This window comes from Gadus morhua, chromosome 15 (genome assembly GCF_902167405.1).
Source record: "Gadus morhua chromosome 15, gadMor3.0, whole genome shotgun sequence".
NCBI lineage: Eukaryota > Metazoa > Chordata > Actinopteri > Gadiformes > Gadidae > Gadus > Gadus morhua.
The window spans coordinates 10300903-10318401 of record NC_044062.1 but is presented as its reverse complement, the minus strand read 5'-3'; the positions used below and the strand labels follow the sequence as shown (position 1 = coordinate 10318401).

Sequence of the window (17499 nt, the reverse complement as noted above, 5' to 3'; positions counted from 1 at the left end):
TGCAGCGCCCTGCTAGGGTCCTTTACGATACCCGAGACCAACCTCATGTCCCCGACCCGACGGCTCGCTCCTTGTTTTGATCTGTAATACGGTTTATATAACCTTCATAACTTCGTTATGGATCCAGGTGCCGGTCCCCCTCCCGGTGGGTGTGTGGCGGTCGGCCCCGGCGGGCCGGAGGAGTTCACGGCGGTGAAGAGCAGGCGGAGTTCCAAGCGGAGACACGACCCGGGTATGGACTGCGAGGCGGCGGTCAAACGGCCTCACTTCCCCCCGTTGTCCGGGGACAAGCTGAAGGTACATCCACACTGCACCGTTAATCCTGATCGTTATTAATTAAGGTTGTCATTAAACCCCTAAACGGTGGAGTCTCATCCACATGGTCTGCGTGACTGCGCATGCGCAGTGGAGTGTTTACAACACTTGTTCCATCAGATCGTAGCTTCATCTCTGAGCACTCAGTGAGATAAAGGTGATGAGGTGATCTTCATCTCTGTGACATGAAGGTGATGAGTGTGTGTTCCCTCGGTTCAGGGCGGTGCGGACGAGCTGCGGAAGGTGGCGGTCCCGGCCAACAGGTACACCCCCCTTAAAGAGAACTGGATGAAGATCTACACCCCCATCGTGGAGAACCTCCAGCTGCAGGTTCGCTTCAACCTCAAGACCCGCAACGTGGAGATCAAGGTAGGGGCACCTTAACCATAACTAACTAATTAACCAACTAACTAAAACTATAACTGACTGGAGCCAAGGAGACGCTAATTACAGGCTTAATATGGTGCTAAGGAGAAGCTAACTACAGGCTATCTATGAAGCTAAGTAGAATCTAACAACATATCCCCGTAGCTCTGATGTCAACACTTTGGTTCTCTCCCTCCCCTCCTCTCTCCTCTCCTCAGACCTGTAAGGATACTCTGGACATCGGGGCGCTCACAAAGGCGTCAGACTTCGTCAAAGCCTTCGTGCTGGGCTTCCAGGTGGAGGTGAGCCTGCCTGGGGTCAGGGTGTGGCTGGGGTAAGGACCGGGGGGTTAGGGTCTGCCTGGGGTTAGGACCCGGAGATAGGGTGTGCGGGGGGGTTAGGGTGTGCCTTGGGTCAGGACCCCCTTTTAGGAGGTTTGACCGCGATGGCTCACACTGATTTCGTTTCTTCCTCTCCGTTTCTCAGGACGCGCTGGCACTCATCCGGTTAGATGAACTCTTCCTGGAGACTTTTGATGTAACAGACGGTAAGACGTTAAAGGGGACATATTCGATTTTCGAAACGGCTTGTAAGGCTAATCACACTCACATCTGGTGGCATAATATGTCCCCTTTAAAGACGGATGGACTCCTCTGTGATCGCTACCTCTGGTCTGAGCTGTTGGACTGCTCTGTGATCGCTCCCTTTGGTCTTCCCCCTCAGTGAAGCCCCTGAAAGGTGACCACCTCTCCCGAGCCGTGGGGAGGATCGCCGGGACCGGCGGGAAAACCAAGTTCACCATCGAGAACGTGACCAAGACCCGCATCGTGCTGGCTGACACGTGAGCCCCGCAACACGCTACACACTAGCCACACGCTACACACTAGCAAAACGTTGCACACTAGCATCACACTAAGCACTAGCTGCACATTAGCAACACGCTGCACACTAGCTACACAATAGCAACCCACTAGGAACACGCTACACACTAACAACAAGTTACAAACTAGCAACACGCTACACAATCAAAACAATCAAAATGTTTCTCCACAGTAAGATCCACCTGTTGGGATCCTTCCAGAACATCAAGATGGCACGGACGGCCATCTGCAACCTGATCCTTGGTGAGTGACGCCCTCCTCTCCTCTCCCCCCCCCCCCTCTCCTCTCGCCCCCTCTCTCACTCTCGTGGAGCCACCCCAGAGCCACAGGAAGTGACCTTTTATGTCCCTTGTCTCTCCCACAGGAAGTCCACCTTCAAAGGTTTACGGGAACATCAGGACGGTGGCCAGCCGGACAGCCGAGCGCTTCTGATCCCCAATTGGCTGATCTCTGCATCGTCCTCTTCTTGATTGGCTGCTGGGAGGTTCTCCTTCCAGATCAGACCGTTCTGACATTTGGACCCGAGTCTGAAGACCCCCCCCCCCCCCTCTGTGGTTCACCGCCATCATCATGGAAATAGATGTTGATGGGACTGTTATACCAAAGGCGATGGGGAGAAGATCAAAAATGGCCACACAGTGTATGCTCCTGTTTGGAAACATAAGTTAATGTAAATAAATGAAAGCCCCCTGAATGAACTGTTGAAACAGGATGTTGATGAACACCAGTACTCGAATAAACCGGAAACTCATGAAGCTTTGTTCATTCACTAGAGTCCTCCTTTAATATGAGAGCTCTCATTGGGGCCACTCCGTTATGTGATATAACGGGACCCATGTGATTGGCTCATGTGAAACAGTTAGCTGTTAGCATGGCTAGCAGACATTAAGCCGGTTCACAGCGGTCCGTAGCCCGCTTTGGACGTGAAGGACAAAATAGTGGCGTAACATTTCAAACTTTATTTAAATGTTTATTTCCAACAGTCCCACAGCATAGGATGCAGCATGCAGAATAAAATGAGAAACGGTCCTTTTAAGTCCCATCTTTTTTCAGATTCCACACAAACCGAACAGATTCCCTCCGGGGACCCGGCGGGAACGCCGTCCACCAATACTCGTCTTATTTACAGAGGAAGAACCAAAGGTTCCCCCCGGCGGCGTGCGGCGGTCTGGGATCAGCATCGAGCTGCACTGATCAATACAAAAAGAACCTCCGGACCGCCGCGTTATATCGTTTATATTCACCAACGTTTGGCAACATCCATTATTGTATTCCATTAAATTCTTAAATATATTAACATCACCATCCGTGTGTAAACAGGAATATCTTCAAAGGAGTGATCACATGCACAACCCAAAAGTAGATCTCATGTCATGCAGGAGGGGGGGCCCGTGCAGAGCGGGGGGGGGGGGGGGGGGGGTGTTGGGTGGGGGGGGGCGGGGGTCCCGTCGCTGACAACATGATCTTCTGCCCCCCCCCCCCAACACCACGCCGTCACCCCGACCCCCACCCTTCATCCCATACTAATCTCATCACGCTCCTCCCTGGCCCGGGGAGGGGGGGGTGGGGGGCGCGTCAGTCGTGGTCGTCGTGGCAACACCATCGCTTGGCGCCGTGGTTACGTTGGGGGTGATGATGGTGACGATGAAAATAACAACATGGGTTGAAGAAGCCAACTTTCAAATGTACACAAAAACAAAAAGGAGTATCCTAGCGGTTTCTGAGGCCATCGCCGACGGTTACGGTGGTTTAAGAGTGTCTCCGCCCCCCTCCCCCACTACACCCAGTACACACATCAGAACACAACCAGGAGGAAGGCTGCCTGCTGATTGGACGATGTTCTTCAACGCCGAGGTTACATCGTCTGCTTGAATATCAGCCGACCTCTTGACCTCTAGTGTCCCCTGAGTCTGACCCCCCGGGGTCACCAGGGTTTCCATGGTGACCAGTGTGTCAGTCAGTAAGTCAGACGGACTTGTTCTCTGGGTCGGAGTTTGTCTTCAGATTCTTCAGTAAGCCGCCTCATCGTTCATTAATCTACTAGAATAATCAATAATACAAACATGTTAAGGTATCAATAAAACGATCACTCTCCTTACAAAATAAAATAAAACATGAGCTGCGTGGTCAGAAGCGAGATGGACGGGAAGCTAGGAGGGACAAGAGAGGACGGGCTCAGGCAGGGGTCGCCCTGGCGACGGCTCAGACGGAGCAGTCCTGATTGGCATGTTACCCGCCGCACGCTAGCTGTGTGACCCGCCGCGGGCTAGCTCTGTGACCCGCCGCGGGCTAGCTCTGTGATTGCCGCGGGCTAGCTCTGTGACCCGCCGCGGGCTAGCTCTGTGACCCGCCGCGGGCTAGCTCTGTGACCAAAGCTTCCATCGCACCAAAGACGTTCGACTCTTTATAAAAAAACAACAGAAAATAATTATCAAAAATGACAGAGAGGGAAAAAACGAAAGACCTCTCCTTATACTGGTTGAAATGTGAGAATCTTGTTGTTGTTCTGTTTGAACTGGGAAAAGCTTGACCTTATTGTCCTTCTACTGGTTGAAATGGGAGATCCTTGTGGTGGTTGTACTGGTTGAAGTGGGAAAAGCTTGACCTTGTTGTCCTTCTACTGGTTGAAATGGGAGATCCTTGTGGTGGTTGTACTGGTTGAACTGGGAGAGGGAGCCTCTGGTCCAGAGGACTGCAGTTCATCAACACTCACCAGGACAGGAAGTGGCTTCATGAAGACGGGGGGGGGGGGGGGGGGGGGGAGACGAACACAGGGGTGGAGGGGGGGTGGGGGGGGAAGACTGAGACAGAGAAAATACTTCCATTGAGTTAGACGGAGAGTGTGTGGACACACTGAGATGAGGAGGAGGAGGAGGAGGAGGAGGAGGAGGAGGAGGAGGAGGAAGAAGAAGAGATTGTGGAGGAGCGAGGGAGGGAGGGGGGAGGGGCTCGCTGGGCGCTCACACGTCCACCACCATCTTTTTATGTATATCCAGACCCCCCACCACCTAGGGAGAGAGGGAGTGGGAGGGAGGGAGAGGGGAGAGAAAGAGACGTGAGAAACAGACCATCAATTTACCACGGGATGGATTGTAGATTAAAAACATTTATATTCTTCTCATTGTTTTAGTTTTCCAAAAGCAAGAGGTAAAAAATAATGAGATATGAGAGTACAGATGTACGCCATCAGTCCAGTGTGGCCCCTTTGAGTCGCTGCGTTCCAAACAACATGGATGCCTCATTATCGGTATTTAAATGAGATGAATGGATTATGAGGAGGAGCAAACATCTGGACCCGCTCCCTGAGCCCAGCAGAACCCATTCTGAACCAGTTCACTTTAGATCTTTACCCCTCCTCCAGAAACACAGACCGGAGGCTGCGCGTGATTGGTTCTACAGCACGCTGGATGCAAAATGGTTAGAGTCAGAGTCAGAGTTAGAGTCCTGAGGAACCTATCACCAAGGTCATGGAAAACCACTGGAACGGCCTGACACCGTCGATACCGGTGAGTCTGTGCAGTCTCCCCGACAAGTTTGTTATGATTTTGTCTGACTTCGGGATCCGAGACAAAGACGCTAGCAAGGCGCTAGTCAATGTTAGCACGGAGACTCCGCAACGCGAGTGAGGAGACGCTACAAGCTCACGCTGCGGCCAGTTAGCGGCGCGGACTTACTGCACAGAACTCCTCGAAGGAGATGCGTCCGTCTCCGTCCTTGTCCGCATTGATGATGGTCTTGTCTACAATCTGCTGCAGCTGGGTGTCCTTCAAGTTGTTGCCCACCATCATCTTCAGCACCTGAAATAGCTCCCCGTTGGAGATGTAGCCGTCCTTATCCATGTCGTAGATCCTGAAGGCAACTGCGGCCAGAGGGGAGGGTCAGAGAGAGAGAAAGAGACAAAGACAGCGAGAGAGATCTCCTTTCCTGCTGAGGTAGTGTGTCAGCCGTGCTATACTTTTACTAAGGTAGAGGTTAGATACCTTAAGTAGAGATTCACGATATAGTGGACTGTTATGACGTCATCAATGCTCAAACATCGAACAAGAGGTTGAGGTTCTGCTCTTGTCTGCAATACAGTGTGTTTGAAACACTGGTGTTACAACCACACTGTCGCCTCCGACTAAACAGAACGGCAGGGAGGCCGCGGTAAAACCACAGTAAAAACTGCAGTGAAACCACAGTAAAAGTGCAGTAAAACTGCAGTGAAACCACAGTAAAACTGTGTTAAAAGACAGTAAAACGGTGTTAAAACTGCAGCGAAACTATGGTAAAACTGCAGTATAACCGCAGTGGAACAACAGTAAAATTGCGTTAAAACTGCAGTGAAAAAACTGCAGTAAGTGTAGAGGAAGCTGCCTGAGCCTGGCGGTCTTGGCGCTCAGATCAGGAGTGTGTGATTCAGGGGGGTGCTTCCCGGACGACTGATGTCTTGATACAAACCAAACCTCCTCCTCTCCGCGACGTCAACACCACTTACAGAGAGGGGGGCCGTCCTGGGGGGCCGTCCAGGGAGCAGGGGGAGGGGGACACGAAGCAGGGAGACAGAGGAGAGAAAGCTTCGGCGAGGCAGCGGGGGGGGGGGCCCCATGGGGTCCCAGAGGGGCCGGCACCAGGGCGCCCCTCTGGGACCCCATGGGGCCCACTTTGGGGGGGGGGGGGGGGAGCTCTACTTACACCGAAGCTTCTGCTCCTTGTCCCCCTTCACGCTGAACTGTGACACGCCTTCGATGAACTCTGGGAGGGAGAGAGCAGTCAGTACCGAACACAGAACCACAGGGGGTCAGGAGCCCCAGAACCACAGGGGGTCTGGAGCCCCAGAACCACAGGGGGTCTGGACCCCCAGAACCACAGGGGGTCTGGAGCCCCAGAACCACAGGGGGTCTGGAGCCCCAGAACCACAGGGGGTCTGGACACCCAGAACCCAGAACTAGGGGGTCTGGACCTCTAGAACCACAGGGGGTCTGGACCAGAACCTCAGGGTTCTGGGGGTCCGGACCAGAACACAGAACCAGGGGGTCCGGACCCCCAGAACTACAGGGGGTCCGGACCCAGAACCAAAGGGTCTTGGGCGTCCGGCCCCCAGAACCACAGGGTCTTGGGGGTCCGGACCCGAACCACAGAACCAGGGGGTCCGGACCCCCAGAACTACAGGGGGTCCGGACCCCCAGAACTACAGGGGGTCCGGACCCAGAACCAAAGGGTCTTGGGCGTCCGGCCCCCAGAACCACAGGGTCTTGGGGGTCCGGACCAGAACCACAGGTTCTCCTGGTACTTTCCCATGATGCTCTCTGATAGAGGAGCCGAGGGTCTGCTCTACGGGTGGTGGATGAACGGACCCCCCCCCGCCCCTCCCTCCTTAAAATCACACAAAATTGTATACCTTTACATCTATATATAGCTCTATACATCTATCTTTATCGATACATCTATCTATATCTAATCATCTATACACCTATCTATATCTATGCATCTATCTTTATCGATACATCTATCTAATCATCTATCTATATCTAATCATCTATCTATATCTATACATCTATCTAGACCTCTAGATGTATCTAGATCTAGAGGTCTAATGCATCTAGATCTAGACCTCTAGATGTATCCAGATCTAGACGTCTAGGTGTATCTAGATGTCTAGGGCGTATCTAGATCTAGACTCTAGATCAGGGATGGGCAACTGGCGGGCCGCAGGCAGCATACGGCCCGCATCCTCACTCAGTCAGGCCTGCACATAATTTTTATTTAAAAAAGAATAAAGAATCGAGTTACAGAAAACTTGGTTAAGAAAGAAGAAAAGCAGATATCTGTTCATAGAATTCAAAGGCAAACCCATGTGTCTAGTTTGCTTAGAAACAATATCAGTTATGAAAGATTTCCACTTAAGTCGCCACTACAACTACTACAACTGCCTTGAAGTGAATATCATGCTTGTTGGGTTTGAGTTCATTGAGTTGTTGCACTTAATGTTGGGCCACTGTTTCTCAGTTTTGTGTCATCATTGAATGATGATGTATGTGAGCCCTTTGCACTGATCATAATACTAACCAATCATGTGGCTGTTTGAGCACGGAAAACATGAAATTAATGTATGTTGGTTCAATCAACATACCATACCATACAAGATTTTGTAGGTAGTGGCCATCCCCAAAATGCACCAGAATACAGGAAATCATATCCAACAAATTCAAAAATGTGTAGCTTCTCTCAGTTTACGTCTAGTTGAAGTGCACAGTCACATGGCCCTCTGATGGTGATGATGAAGAATTGTGGCCCGCTTTATCATGAAAGTTGCGCCCATCCCTGCTCTAGATGTATCTAGATCCAGACGTCTAGGTGCAGGGTGATGGGGGTGTTGTGCAGGGTGATGGGGGTGATGTGGTGGGCGGTGGTGGTGCGAGGCTGTGCCGCAGGGGCCTTAATGTTCTTTGGTGGAGGGGAGCACCCAGGGCCCCGGTGACTCTGATTAGGGCAGCACACATCCTCATAACGAGGTCCTCTAAGTGAACACGCCTGCAGCGCTTCTACACTCTTCAGTACTGGTTTTAAACCAGTACTGTAGAGGGTTTTAAACCAGTACTGTCAGAGTGTTTTTAACCAGTAGAGTGTTTATAACCAGTACTGTCAGAGTGCTTTTAACCAGTAGAGTGATTTTAACCAGTACTGTCAGAGTGTTTTTAACCAGTAGAGTGTTTATAACTAGTACTGTCAGAGTGTTTTTAACCAGTAGAGTGATTTTAACCAGTACTGTCAGAGTGTTTTTAACCAGTAGAGTGATTATAACCAGTACTGTCAGAGTGTTTTTAACCAGTAGAGTGATTTTAACCAGTACTGTCAGAGTGTTTTTAACCAGTAGAGTGATTTTAACCAGTACTGTCAGAGTGCTTTTAACCAGTAGAGTGTTTATAACCAGTACTGTCAGAGTGTTTTTAACCAGTAGAGTGATTTTAACCAGTACTGTCAGAGTGCTTTTAACCAGTAGAGTGTTTATAACCAGTACTGTCAGAGTGTTTTTAACCAGTAGAGTGATTTTAACCAGTGCTGTCAGAGTGTTTTTAACCAGTAGAGTGATTTTAACCAGTGCTGTCAGAGTGTTTTTAACCAGTAGAGTGTTTATAACCAGTACTGTCAGAGTGTTTTTAACCAGTAGAGTGATTTTAACCAGTGCTGTCAGAGGGCGTTGCGGCCCACCTTTGAAGTCCACCTCCCCGTTGCCGTCGGTGTCGAATATGTCGATGACCCTCTGGACCAGCGGGTTCTGCTGGAGCTCCGGGAGGGACATGAACTCCTCCACACTCAGGGAGCCAGAGTTATCAAGGTCCAGCTTCTTAAACCGCTTCCCCAGACGCTTGATCTCATCTGCATCGACTGGAGGGGGGAGAGAGAGGCAGGAGGGAGAGGGGGAAGGAGTTAAAAAGAAAGAGAACACCATCTCTCTCCACTTGGTGACCTGGTTCTCCAGGTTGTCTCTGAGGGAACGCACGCACACGCACACGCACACACACACACACACACACACACACACACACACCAGGAGAGGGAACAATGGAGGCGCTCTAAGCCCAGGAGACCGACAAGAAGACAAGAAGATTACAGACGGAGGAGATTAGCCGAACACAGGGAGACGACCTCCTCATACTTACGACGTGTGTGCGCCGGTCTCGGGGTCTTCCCGCCTGCGCTCCGGGCCTTAACCTTCCCTGCCATGACTAGCCGCGGCTAACTGAACGCTCACAACACGGTGCTGCCTGGTGCTGACTGAGCGGGGAGCTTCGATATCGCCGGTTGTTAATTACGATGTAAGCTCATTGACATTGAAGCACATGACAATAACGACCAATCACAACCTACTACAGGGGCGTGGCTTGTGTTCCTAAACAGCATCGGCCATTAATTAATCTCCCCACCTCGTTAGCAGAAAGCCTGGGAACACATGGATGGTCACTGTGGTCTGGACTCCTTAAGATTAGACAATAGTTCAACTTAAACGGTAGCTGGCCTAATTTAAACAGGCCAGCTACAGGCCGGCCACTCAAAGCGCTTTACAACACTGCCTCACATTCACCCATTCGTGCAAACATTCACACACACACGGCAGTGTCAGCCACGCAGGGCGACAGCCAGCTCCTCAGGAGCAGTCAGGGTGAGGTGCCTTGCTCAGGAACAGCCCGACACTCAGCTAGGAGGAGACGGGGAATCGAACTAGCAACCTTCCAGTCAACCCGCTCCACCTCCTGAGCAACATGCCGCCCCCATAACTAGACAGTCTAGATGTTACTAATACAGAGGGCGGGTTGTACGATGGACCGACCCCTCGGGCCGACGGAGCATCGGTGCACACGACACGCCGTCAAATAATAAAGAACCCGTTCATTTGTTCACTTGTGGATTTATTTTAATCAAATACCGACGTCTGCATCGTCCCTCCCTCCCTCCCTCCCTCCCTCCCTCCCAGTCAGCTGTCCGGTCACACCTCATGGTGAATCAAACAGGTGAATTTGCTTATTCTCTGACCTGCAGATTGAATAGAGCAGAGAGCAGCTCCTTGGTAGACTGGGTACCCCCAGCCCGTTCTGCCGGCGATTTGAATTCGCCCTGCAGCAGGGTCTAGAGAGGAGCAATACATTTCTCTCTGCTTCCGATACGCTTTTGCGGGAGTCAATCACCCAGCTCGCTTTTCCCCCTGGCGCGCTATTGGCTGGGTTAACACAATGACGAAAGAGAAGCGACGGCAAGCAGCCAATTGCATACAGAGTCATTTGAACTATGCCCGTTGATCAGGCCTCTTGTGCTGAAGAAAATGACAGCAGCCTCGCCAGACCAACGTGCAATCTATGATTGAGCTTGGTCTGTCAATAGCCAGCTCATTGGTGATTCAAGTGTGGATTTCATTTCACATTCAAACACTAAAGTATTTTAAGACGTCACATTCTGTCCCCTGGGAAACACACACACACACACACACACACACACACACACACACACACACACACACCTTGTTAATAAATGCTGTGTGGATCTTCCACCATGTTACTAGGCAACTGGAGCCAGCTAACACTCTGTGTTGTAGCTTAGCACTTAGCCCGCCCTGAGACAGGCAGAGAGCTGGAGAACTAGCGCCACTAGCGGTCACTGTTGCTAGCTCTGTGCTGACGTCAGGTGATCCCCAGATCACGGATTCTGTCAGTCCACCTAAAGGGGGCGCCCTAGAGCCAGAGGCCCTGACACCCCCCCTGAGCCCCCCGCTCCTCATGACGGCGCTGAGGGCCGGACTCCCGGTCACAGGGTCTGGAGCCGGAGGAGCTAGTGAAGAGGCTGCTGATGTCTGTACTGTAACCACCACCTGGTCACCTAGCAACCATCACCTGGTAAACATCACCTGGTCACCTAACAACCATCACCTGGGGTCTCATTTATAAAGGTCTGTCCGCACGGAAACGTTGCGGAAACAGGGAGGATATGTGCGTACGCATCTTTCACCACCAATGTCGTGATTTATAGAAAAAACTCGGAACTGCGGAGAATAGTGCGCAGTCCGACGCATCCTTTCACCCAGGAGAAGAGGTCCCGCAAAGTTTTACAAACGTCAATCTCCGGAATCAAGAACAGGAAGTTAGTGGCGGTAATGCACCAAGTCGGGTTGCAAACCTCCAATCATCCTAAGAGAAGAAGAACAACACTCTTTCGATACCTAACGCACATCGCGCACATCACTTCAGATTTATTATTTTTATTATTAATTTTACAAAGCACCCATGATGAAATAGGAAATATTATGTTCACACTACAACCCTTTCAAATCACAATCCTTGGCCAGAGCAACTGTATCACTTAAGTTTCATTAATTAGCCTGATACATATATATACATACATATATATGTAGGCCTACATTTCATTAGCCTATAAGCTATAGTTATCAATTATCGTATTGGCACAAGCCCTATAAATAATTCTGCTGGTAGCCTCTGTATTCTAACGAGCTTAAATATGGCAGCTTTGGCATTGCTCGAGGATTTGGCGAGGGGTATGAGACGCAATCGCGTATGTAAGGAGCCTCTGGTAACCATCACCTGGTCACCTGGTCACAATCACCTGGTAACCATCACCTGGTCACCTAGCAACCAGCACCTGGTAACCATGGCGTTAGGGGGCTGATTGACAGAGGCAGCACTCTGTGGTTTATGACTTCAGTACAGAACATCAAACACAGGGATCAGTGATCCATGAAGAAACACCCCAAACCAGGTCAGAGAGAGAGTGTGTGTGTGTGCGCATTAGGATGATTGGTCCAGCTAGCTCTGCGGCGCAAGGCTAATGTAGCGTCCTGAGCCTGTGTCGGGCAGAAGTCTAAATATAGCCACGGCATCCCCCCCTCTTCCTCCTCCTCCCCTTTGCCCCAGGAGGGGAGGGGGGGGGAACCCCTGAGAGGAAAGGAGAACCCGTCCACTGGTACAGGAAGAGGAATTACTGGCCAATCACAGCACAATATTCATCACACTATCACATAACATGCCAGCAAAGCAAACATGATAGCTAACATGTGAGCTACCAAGTACATATCTGCTAACTATCAGCCAACATTTCTGCTAACTATCAGCTAACATATCTCCCAACGTATATGCTTACAAGGCAGCTAACATATCGTCGGACATAAGGGCTAGCATTAGGGCTAGCATAAGGGCTAGCATAAGGGCTAGGGGTTAGATGATGAGAAGCAGACGAGGAGCTGTGAAATCCAGAGAAAGGGAGCCTCTTAAGTCTCAACATGGAGGAGGAGGAGGAGGAGGAGGAGGAGGAGGAGGAGGAGAGGAGGATGAAGAGGACCCTCAGGCTCTGTCATGGCCACCAGTAAGAGGAGCGGACAGGGAGACGGGAGGAGGAGGAGGAGAAGATAAGGAGAGGAAAGAGGAGGAAGATGGCTGACTCACTCTCCAACACCAAGGTGTCTCCTAGATAACACAACTCACCACTACAGCGTACACACCGGACACACACACAGGCTCAACAACATGCCAGGAATAAACCAGTCCACAGTGTGTTCTTACAGGAGGAACAGCAGACTGAGAGTAGAGACCAACAGCTGAGTGGAGGACAGACCACAGTACTTACAGTGAGAGCACATCTCCAGGGGGTAGCTCGCTTCATTGCCCTAGAGAGAAAGAGAGAGAGAAAGAGAAAGAGAAAGAGATATTACACATTATCTACTATAGTACACATTTAATACTAATTTTCATTGAAACGAGCGGTTAACTTAATGTGCAGCTGAGGGCGACCTGATCTGAACGTCCCCCAGCAGAGACGCCAGCAAGGGGCACAAACCTAGCATAGCCTAGCGTATGTAGCCTAGCATAAGTAGCTGTGCATCAGGTCACTGTGGGACAGCCCAGCCACGGAGCAGAGAGTGGGTCAGGCTCATCCTGATTACCACAGTCACACACACACACACACACACACACACACACACACACACACACACACACACACACACACACACACACACACACACACACACACACACACACACACACACACACACACACACACACACCGGGCGGAGTTCCCTGAACGGGGCCACCCTGCCAGTGGGGGGGGGGGGGGGGGGATGCAGGGAAGTTCCCTTCACATGAGGACAGACAGACAGACAGACACAAAGAGAGATGTTTGACGGTGGAACAGTGCTGTCGGCCTGGGGCCCTTTGTGTAATCCAGTGTGTGTAGTCCAGTGTGTGTAGGCCAGTGGTCTGTAGTCCACTGTGCGTAGTCCAGTGTGTGTAGTCCAGTGTGTGTAGTCCAGTGTGTTTGTGTTGTGTGCTATGAGGTTGAGGTTATTTTAAGAGCGGCAAAGAGCAAGAGGTGGCCCAAGATTAGACCAGGAGATACCAAAGTCCTCCACCGCGCAGGGTTGGGGGTTCCACGCCCTACTGCAGCTCCGAAGCTAGAGCAAGGCACTACCACTGCAGGTTTGGGGGTTATATTCCCTGTGTGACTCAGCAGGTAGAGCTAGGCAACCAACACTGCAGCGGCCACAGGTGTAGCCTAGCATGATAGCATCAGTCTGTGGACCGCAGAGCGCAGCCGTTTGAAGCCAAATAGCTTTGGAGAAAAGAAGATCGGGGTCCAGGACTACAGACTCAGAGCAGGGTCAGAGATGACTGTCTCTCTAGAACCTAGAACCTTCCAGAACCCCCTCAGAGGGACCACCCCGTGACCATCGCTGAACCCCGGGGAATTCTTCATGGGCCAGCGGCCGCGGACCGGCTATCTATAAACCCAGACCTGGCGGATCGGGTTCCACAGCTAAATGTAATCATGGACCTCACCACGAGCACCGAGCGAGTCCTCCACGGAGAACCCTTCTCCTGGGCCCGGCCAGTCCAAAAGGGTCCTCTAGGGACCCAAAGGTTAAGGTTCACTAGAGTCTAGTGACCCAAAGGTTAAGGTTCACTAGACCCAAAGGTTAGTGTTCCTTTAGTAGGGTCAACGGTTAGGGTTCAGTAGAGTCTAGTGACCCAAAGGTTAGGGTTCCTCTAGCAGGGTCAAAGGTTAGGGTTCCTCTAGCAGGGTCAAAGGTTAGGGTTCCTCTAGTGGGATCAAAGGTTAGGGTTCCTCTAGTAGGGTCAACCGTTAGGGTTCCTCTAGTGGAATCAAAGGTTAGGGTTCCTCTAGCAGGGTCAAAGGTTAGCGTTCCTCTAGTAGGGTCAAAGAAGGTTAGGGTTCCTCTAGCAGGGACAAAGGTTAGCGTTCCTCTAGTAGGGTCAAAGAAGGTTAGGGTTCCTCTAGTAGGGACAAAGGTTAGGGTTCCTCTGTGTGCAGCGTCCCATCATCGTAGGAACCACAGCTGGACTGGGGTTCTCCTGAGTACACACTCCTACCTGGCCCACACAGGGGGGGGGGGGTCTGCGTTCTTCAGGCAGTACAGTGTCTTTAGAGTCAATAGGAGTTTCATTTTGACCCAGCAGTCCTACTCCGTTACAGCTGAACGGGAGGTAGAGCCAGGGAGGGAAGCCACACCCCTACAGGGCAGTGATACCTCTTTGTTTCTACATGGAGAAACAATGGAGGACATTTTCCACCAAAGAGAAACTTATTTACGTAGGTGAAGCTTTGACATGGGGATTCTGGGAAAGGAGTTGGAACTCCAGCACCAGTCTGCTCGGTTCAGAACCCCTCTCTACACAGCCTTGTTCAGAACCCCTCTCTACACTGCTCTGTTCAGAACCCCTCTCTACACTGCTGTGTTCAGAACCCCTCTCTACACTGCTCTGTTCAGAACCCCTCTCTACACTGCTCTGTTCAGAACCCCTCTCTACACTGCTCTGTTCAGAACCCCTCTCTACACTGCTCTGTTCAGAACCCCTCTCTACACTGCTGTGTTCAGAACCCCTCTCTACACTGCTCTGTTCAGAACCCCTCTCTACACTGCTCTGTTCAGAACCCCTCTCTACACTGCTCTGTTCAGAACCCCTCTCTACACTGCTCTGTTCAGAACCCCTCTCTACAGCCTCCACGCTCCCCTGGCCCCAGTCTGGGCGGGCTGCCGTCAGACTCCAGATCAATCCTCTGATGTGTGAGACAGACACTGATCACTAGACGTTAAAAGGACGTTAATGCAGTGAAAGATCTCCAGAAAGGGTCTACATTTCACATAATTTCCCTTTTGGGATTAATAATATACCTTCTTATTTCATAATACTAATTGACAATTTGATAATGAAAGCAAAGGTAGACACACAACGCAATATAGCATGTTAGCAATTATCCCTGCAGCAAGTGGTGCTAGCATGCAAGCTCTTGAGCTAGCAAACATACATATGTATGTACAGAACACAGGACCAGTAGGCTTGCAATGTGACCATCGCATGATGCAGGATATAATGATTTCACACCATAGCCACACCCACAACAACACAGCCATGTTGAGTGACGCTAGTCTGGACCAATCAGAGCCTCCCTCTAGGAAACACCTTGCAGACCGCCCTGTTCCCATGGAGATGACCACTCCATCACCCCATCGGCCTGCTAAGAACCCCGGGGAAATCCTGGTCCACGCCGGACCCCCTCTGCAAGACCCCCAGACCTCCGGGGGTCCCCTCCTCCGGCCCCGGTCTTCACCCGGTTATAGGGGTCCTGCTGGTCTCAGAGTCTCCGGTCTAGACCAGAGGTCAGGACCCAGAAGAACCATCATGTCGCTCGTGGAACCAGAAGCTGATTGAAGGTCTGGACTAGTCGGGTTCCTCCAGAGGTGCGGAGGAGACCCGGTCCCTCATGGATCTCGACCCTTCGACATGCTGGATCCTTCAGTCTTTTAACTTCATGATCAACACTTCGTATTATTCAGGACCCAACTGATGAAATCAACCCAGATAACCGGGTTGTTTTTACCCCTAGAGACCCCCTCCCCTGAACCACGGTGATGCATCCGGCGTACCGCGGTGGAGAGGCACGGGCCGCCTCAAACTAAATCGGGATTGAGTGGGCTGCACGGAGCACCGTTCACCGGCTCCGTGACTCCTGCTCTCCGCCATCGCTTTTATCCATCTCCATTAGCTGTGTATGTGGGTGGGCTGATTGCTCGACAGCATATGGGCCCCAAAGTGTGGATCAATCCGCGGTCCTCAGGCAGCAGCTCTGCCGACCCCCACCTCCCCAGGGCGCTTTGGCTCCGTGGCTCTCAGCCTGTGAAGCCTCGTTATGTCTGCAACGCTCGGGTGACTAATGACTCCCCTCGGTGAAGGGCCTTCTAGTCCCACCGATCCGGGAACACGGTATTCGGTCTAAGGTTCCTCGGTAAAACACCTTTTCTACATGGCCCACCGGCCCATTAATCGATCCATAGCAGAGTCGACCCCCCCCCCCCCCCCGGAGCGGCCAGTCCCTGCCAGGGTCCCGGACCGCAAATAGACGGCTCGAAATAGCCGCGGTCCCCGGGCCTCTCCGGCGGTGTTACGGGATACACAACCGGGCCGTGTGTCGACTGTCAACACGGAGCCGCTGCGTGGATCCCAGGGCTCATCAGACCAGTGGGCGCGTTTTATAGCTTATGGAAGGAAATGGAGCATACCGCTTCTGTTCTAGCGATGGAAGAGAAAAGACCCGTCAGACCTGTCCCGTCCTGTCACGACTCGAGACAGACTGACCCCCGGTCCCTGGACTGATGCTGTCGGGCCTGGTCGGGCAGGTAGGGGGTCTGGTGGGTCTAAGTGGGCCACAGGCTGGAGGTAGGAGCACCGAGTGACGGCTGTCTTCAGAGGAGCGATCCGTCACCTCCGGAGGAGACGGGGTCCAGACCCGGGGTCCAGACCCTAAGCCCAGCTGTCGTCCGACCGGGGGACCGTGGACCCAACACCCCTCGGGGGACCGTGGACCAGGGACCCGGTCCGGCCCACCGTGTTTATCTATCGGTCGATGGGCAGAAAATACGAGTCGTTTCTTACCATCTTGCCGGTACGATGACGAAATCCAGACGATGTGAAGGAAAGGCAGCGCACAGAAAAGGGAGCTGGAGTCTGAGGTCTGCGGAGCACCGACGGTGGTCTTACTGGTCGGGTCGTGTTGGTCTAAGCCCGGCTCCTGTTCTGGTTAAGCGACCGTTTTCACTGCAGTGGCACAGGGAGAGCCGCTGGGTGGAGGCTCGGGGACCGGGAGGTGGACGGAGGAGGCTCGGCAGCTGGGGGAGGTGCAGTCTGCCACATCCGGGGCCTTGGTGGCGGTCCCCGGTGGAAGGGCGCCCCCCCGCGGCGGGCCGGGCGCGGTGCGGTCCCCGGTGGAGGGGCGCCCCAACGCGGCGGACTGGGCGCGGTGCAGTCAGACCCCCGATAAGATTAGGGGGATTTATTAAAGGGGTGATATCATGCGGGCAAAAGTCCCGCCCCCCGGCTACCCGCAATGGCTGCGTTTCAGATCGCCTGCATTTGAGCCATCCACGATTTGAGCAATT

The 17499-nt window shown here is 52.2% G+C and overlaps 2 protein-coding genes across 2 annotated transcripts; one reads left to right on the top strand and one right to left on the bottom strand.

Annotated features, from left to right (window-relative positions):
- Positions 1 to 2: 2 nt before the first annotated feature.
- On the top strand, positions 3 to 2318 carry pno1 (partner of NOB1 homolog). The gene is made up of 7 exons (XM_030378765.1): positions 3 to 297; positions 535 to 684; positions 900 to 983; positions 1168 to 1228; positions 1405 to 1522; positions 1735 to 1805; positions 1927 to 2318. The coding sequence occupies exons 1-7, from the start codon at positions 118 to 120 to the stop codon at positions 1992 to 1994; spliced, it is 732 nt and encodes a 243-aa protein (XP_030234625.1). The 5' UTR covers positions 3 to 117; the 3' UTR covers positions 1995 to 2318.
- Positions 2319 to 2501: 183 nt separating this feature from the next.
- On the bottom strand, positions 2502 to 17271 carry LOC115559722 (calcineurin subunit B type 1). The gene is made up of 6 exons (XM_030378779.1): positions 16997 to 17271; positions 12672 to 12711; positions 8754 to 8930; positions 6237 to 6296; positions 5237 to 5421; positions 2502 to 4570 (listed from the first exon to the last, which is right to left on the bottom strand). Exons 1-6 carry the CDS (start codon positions 16997 to 16999, stop codon positions 4523 to 4525), a joined length of 513 nt encoding a protein of 170 aa, XP_030234639.1. The 5' UTR covers positions 17000 to 17271; the 3' UTR covers positions 2502 to 4522.
- Between the last annotated feature and the right edge of the window lie 228 nt (positions 17272 to 17499).